The sequence below is a fragment of the Mandrillus leucophaeus genome, unplaced genomic scaffold (assembly GCF_000951045.1).
Source record: "Mandrillus leucophaeus isolate KB7577 unplaced genomic scaffold, Mleu.le_1.0 Scaffold97, whole genome shotgun sequence".
In the NCBI taxonomy this organism is placed as follows: domain Eukaryota; kingdom Metazoa; phylum Chordata; class Mammalia; order Primates; family Cercopithecidae; genus Mandrillus; species Mandrillus leucophaeus.
The window spans coordinates 4,291,152-4,296,917 of NW_012110585.1; the positions used below are offsets into that span (position 1 = coordinate 4,291,152).

At 42.3% G+C, this 5,766-nt stretch overlaps 1 protein-coding gene across 5 annotated transcripts in view; it reads left to right on the forward strand.

Annotated features, from left to right (window-relative positions):
- The window catches only part of FDFT1 (farnesyl-diphosphate farnesyltransferase 1), a 35,959-nt gene that overhangs the window by 16,555 nt on the left and 13,638 nt on the right, over positions 1 to 5,766 (forward strand). For 4 of the 5 annotated variants that reach the window (XM_011970757.1, XM_011970758.1, XM_011970755.1 and 1 more), the window contains one exon: positions 4,048 to 4,176. The exons of the other annotated variant lie outside the window; for it this stretch is intronic. In XM_011970757.1, coding sequence (XP_011826147.1) covers positions 4,048 to 4,176 — 129 coding nt within the window. The remainder of the gene's footprint in view (positions 1 to 4,047; positions 4,177 to 5,766) is intronic. 5 annotated transcript variants of the gene reach the window in all.

The window sequence follows — 5,766 nt, forward strand, 5'->3', positions numbered from 1 at the left end:
TTATTAGTCTTGCTGGCAGTCTATCAATTTTGTTGATCTTTTCAAAAAACCAGCTTCTGGATTCATTGATTTTTTTGAAGGGTTTTTTGTGTCTGTATCTCCTTCAGTTCTACTCTGATCTTAGTTATTTCTTGCCTTCTGCTGACTCTTCAATGTGTTTGCTCTTGCTTCTCTAATTCTTTTAATTGTGATGTTAGGGTGTCGATTTTAGATCTTTCTTGCTTTCTCTTGCGGGCATTTAGTGCTATAAATTTCCCTCTCCACACTGCTTTAAATGTGTCCCAGACATTCTGGTATGTTGTGTCTTTGTTCTCATCGGTTTCAAAGAACATCTTTATTTCTGCCTTCATTTCGTTATTTACCCAGTAGTCATTCAGGAGCAGGTTGTTCATTTTCCTTGTAGATGTGTGGTTTTGAGTGAGTTTATTAATCCTAAGTTCTAATTTGGTTGCACTGTGGTCTGAGAGACAGTTTGTTATAATTTCTGTTCTTTTACATTTGCTGAGGAGTGTTTTACTTCCAATTATGTGGTCAATTTTAGAATAAGTGTAATGTGGTGCTGAGAAGAATGTATATTCTATTGATATGGGGTGGAGAGTTCTGTAGATGTCTGTTAGGTCCGCTTGGTCCAGAGCTGAGTTCAAGTCCTGGATATCCTTGTTAACCTTCTGTCTCATTGATCTGTTGTCTGATATTGACAGTGGAGTGCTAAAGTCTCCCATTATTATTGTGTGGGAGCCTAAGTCTCTTTGTAGGTCTCTAAGGACTTGCTTTATGAATCTGGGTGCTCCTGTATTGGGTGCATATATATTTAGGATAGCTCTTCTTGTTGAATTTATCTCTTTACCATTATGTAGTGACCTTCTTTATCTCTTTTGATCCTTGTTGATTTAAAGTCTGTTTTATCAGAGTCTAGGATACTTTTCTTTTGCTTTCCATTTGCTTGGTAGATCTTCCTCCATCCGTTTATTTTGAGTCTGTTTGTGTCTTTGCACGTGAGATAGGTCTCCTGAATACAACACACTGATGGGTCTTGACTCTTTATCCAGTTTGCCAGTCTGTGTCTTTTAATTGGGGCATTTAGCCCATTTACATTTAAGGTAATATTGTTATGTTTGAATTTGATCCTGTCATTATGATGGTAGCTGGTTATTTTGCCCATTAATTGATGCAGTTTCTTCATAGTGTCGATGGTCTTTACAATTTGGCATGTTTTTGCAGTGGCTGGTGCTGGTTGTTCCTTTCCATGTTTAGTGCTTCCTTCAGGAGCTCTTGTAAGGCAGGCCTGGTGGTGACAAACTCTCTGAGCATTTGTTTGTCTGTAAAGGATTTTATTTGTCCTTCACTTATGAAGCTTAGTTTGGCTGGATGTGAGATTGTGGGTTGAAAATTCTTTTAAGAGTGTTGAATATTGGCCCCCACCCTCTTCTGGCTGGTAGGGTTTCTGCCGAGAGATCTGCTGTTAGTCTGATGGGCTTCCCTTTGTGGGTAACCCGACCTTTCTCTATGGCTGCCTTTAACATTTTTTCCTTCATTTCAACCTTGGTGAATCTGACAATTATGTATCTTGGGACTGCTCTTCTCAAGGAGTATCTTTGTGGTGTTCTCTGTATTTCCTGAATTTGAATGTTGGCCTGCCTTGCTAGGCCTGGATAATATTGTGAGGAATGTTTTCTAACTGGGTTCCATTCTCCCCATTACTTTCAGGTACACCAATCAAATGCAGATTTGGTCTTTTCACATAATCCCACATTCAGGTACACCAATATTCAGGTACACCAATCAAATGTAGGGTACACCATATTCAGGTACACCAATCAAATGTAGATTTGGTCTTTTCACATTGTCCCATATTTTCCTGAAGGCTTTGTTCATTTCTTTTCACTCTTTTCTCTCTAATCTTGTCTTCTTGCTTTATTTCATTAATGTGATCTTCAGTCACTGATATCCTTTCTTCCACCTGATCAAATCAGCTCTTGAAGCTTGTCTATGCTTCACGAAGTTCTCGTACTGTGGTTTTCAGCTCCATCAGGTCATTTAAGCTCTTCTCTACACTGGTTATTCTAGTTAGCCATTTGTCCAACCTTTTTTCAAGGTTTTAAGCTTCCTTGTGATGGGTCAGAACGTGCTCCTTTAGCTCGGAGAAGTTTGTTATTACCAACCTTCTGAAGCCTACTTCTGTCAATTCCTCAAACTCATTCATCCAGTTTTGTTCCCTTGCTGGTGAGGAGTTCCATTCCTTTGGAGGAGAAGTGGTGTTCTGCTTTTTGGAATTTTCAGCATTTCTGCTCTGATTTCTCCCCATCTTATCTACCTTTGGTCTTTGATGTTGGTGACCTATGGATGGGGTTTTGGTGTGGATGTCGTTTTTGTTGATGTTGATACTATTCCTTTCTGTTTGTTAGTTTTCCTTCTAACAGAGAGGCCCATCAGCTGCAGGTCTGTTGGAGTTCGCTGAAAGTTCACTCTAGACCCTGTTTGCCTGGGTGTCACCAGCGGAGGCTGCAGAACAGCAAATATTGCTGCCTGATCCTTCTCTGGAAGCTTCGTCCAAGAGGGGCATCCACCTGTATGAGGTGTCTGTTGGCCCCTACGGGGAGGAGTCTCCCAATCAGGCTACATGGAGGTCAGGGACCCACTTGAGGAGGCAGTCTGTCCATTATCGGAGTTCGAACACCATGCTGGGAGAACCACTGCTGTCTTCAGAGCTGTCAGGCAGGGACATTTAAGTCTGCAGAAGCTGTCTGCTGCCTTTTGTTTAGATATGCCCTTCTCACAGAGGTGGAATCTAGAGAGGCAGTAGGACTTGCTGAGCTGTGGTGGACTCCTCCCAGTTTGAGCTTCCCTGCTGCTTTGTTTACACTGTGAACATAGAACTGCCTATTCAAGCCTCAGCAATGGCAGACGTGCCTCCCCTCGCCAAGCTCCAGCATCCCAACTTGATCTCAGACTGCTGTGCTAGCAGCGAGCAAGGCTGCACTGGAGGGAATCACCTGGTCTGCCAGTTGTGAAGACCGTGGGAAAAGCGCAGTATTTGGGTAGAGGTGTACTGTTCCTCCAGGTACAGTCACTCACGGCTTTCCTTGGCTAGGAAAGGGAAATCCCCTGACCCCTTGTGCTTCCCGGGTGAGGCGATGCCCCACCCTGCTTCAGCTCGCCCTCCGTAGGCTGTACCCACTGTCCAACCAGTCCAAATGAGATGAACCAGGTACCTCAGTTGGAAATGCAGAAATCACCCGTTGTCTGCATTGATCTTGCTGGGAGCTGTAGACCACAGCTGTTCCTATTTGGGCATCTTGGAAGCAGCTCCGGGTCTGAGTTTCTGTTTGTGTCTGTGATGTACATCCCCAGTGCCTAGAATGATACTTGTTACATAGGAAGTGCTTGATCCATGTTTGCACAAATGAATCTTTCTCATAATGAGGTTTGTCTAAACAAGCTGTTCTCCCTAAAATTCTTATACCCAGCTTTCTTTATGTTGAAGCGTCTCATTATACATTGGAAAGATGAAGTGTGTAGTGAGACTTTGAATCTTCTTTTTAATCTAGAAACGTTAGCATTTTTAGACCCTTCTATTAGAATATTTATAAAATTTATGGAATAATAAGAAACATGAGGCTGGGCACAGTAGCTCACACCTGTAATCCCAGCAGTTTGGGAGGCCAAGGCTGGTGGTTCATGAGGTCAGGAGTTTGAGACCAGCCTAGCCAGCATGGTGAAACCCCATTTCTACTAAAAATATAAAAATTAGCTGGGCGTGGTGGTGCATTCCTGTAATCCCAGCTATTCGGGAGGCTGAGGCAGGAGAATCATTTGAACCCGGGAGGCGGAGTTTGCAGTGAGCTGAGATCACGCCATTGCACTCCAGCCCGGGCAACATTGCGGGACTCCGTCTCAAACAAAAACAAAACATGTATGACCTAAATTAGGCTTATGGATGAACCACTGCAGAGTGATAATTAATTCCACCATTGTTTGCCTTGTGATCTTTGGTGCCATGTCTGTACATATTTCATGATTTCTGTGTTTTTACGGTTTCTATTTCAGATCTCCCTCGAGTTTAGAAATCTGGCTGAGAAATACCAAACGGTGATTGCTGACATTTGCCAGAGAATGGGAATTGGGATGGCAGAATTTTTGGATAAGCATGTGACCTCTGAACAGGAGTGGGACAAGGTTAGTCTTATAAAACAGTGTCTGTGTGTGATGTATTAGACACAGCTAGCAATCCTCATAGTGAAGCGCAGAACAAGAAAAGTTGTTCACTAGTTCCAGGCCCTCTGGTTTTACAATTCATCTGTTTAGGTTGAATGTCTCATCATAAACACTTGGTTCCAGAGGTGATTCCAAACCAGCAGCTATGTAGGATATCGGCCAGGTGAGGAGGAGGGGCTGGAGAGAAGTGATTATCTAGACAAAGGGATGTAATTGACCATGAAGATTAAACTACACATCAAAACATAAGGTAGGGTTAGGAGTCTTGCCTATTTTTCATAGTAATGGTGTTTGCGAGACTTATCACCTCTGTGGAAGCAAAGACATTTTATTAATTTATTTTAAAGCCAGTCAAACTGAACAATCAAAGACATTTCAAACATCTAAAGTGTTGATGTATTTCATACCTTTAACAGTGCTTAAATTAGGATCTCCAAAGAGATGCTGCATAGTCACCAAGTTAGTGGGTCCAAGGTCTTGGGCCTCTTAATTTTTCAAACCTCAAAACATAACAGCAATGTCTTTGAAACTGCTGGTTTATGCTTCCCAAGTTAACAGCATATAATGAGTGCTAGAAATCAATTTCTGCATTTAAGGTGAAGTTAGCTGGGCACTGTGGTTTACCTGTAATCTCAGCACTGTGGTTTACCTGTAATCTCAGCCCTTTGGGAAGCTAAGGTGAGAGGATCATTTGAGCCCAGGAGTTCGACACAAGCCTAAGCAACATAGCGAGACCCCATCCCTCAAAAAATTAAAAAATTAGCAGGGCATTGGTGGCATGTGCCTGTGGTCCCAGCTACTCTGGAGGCTGAGGTGTGGGAGGATTGCTTGAGCCTGAGAGTTCAAGGTTGCAGTGAGCCATGATTGTGCACTCCAACCTGGGTGACAGAGCAAGACCCCATCTGAAAGAAAATAAAGTTGAAGTTAAAACTTCTGGCCAAGAACCAGCACTGGTTATGATAGTAACTTCATATTCTGTTGTGCAGCTTTATTCAGGAAACTTAATTGTAGGTTGTTGAATAGACGTTCTGATCAGATAAAACTGAATATTTTTGAGACAGGGTCTTGCTCTGTCATCCAGGCTGGTGTGTAGTGGTGTGATCACAGCTCACTGCAGCCTCAACCTCCTGGGCTCAAATGATCCTCCCACCTCAGCCTCCTAAGTTGCTGTAACTACAGGTGCATGCCACCATACCAGGCTAATTTTTGTATTTTTTTTTTTTGTAGAGAGAGGGTTTTGCCATGTTGCCCAGGCTAGTCTCAAACTCCTGGCATCAAACAGTCCTCCCACTCCAGCCTCCCAAATGTTGGGATTACAGGCATGAGCTACTACTGCACCCAGCCAAATATTTTAAGGAGTTATTTTTTTTCTTCAACTTTGGAGGAAGATGAATTATATACGTCTCCATTTTAGGAGTATTTCTACCAAAAGAACTATTATCTTAAAATATATTTTTGGTTTTAAAATTTCTAGTAATTCTTTTTAAGATTTTGTATAGCTGCCCAAAGCTAATTTATTTACACGTAATTTCAGCAAAATGTTACTTTTTT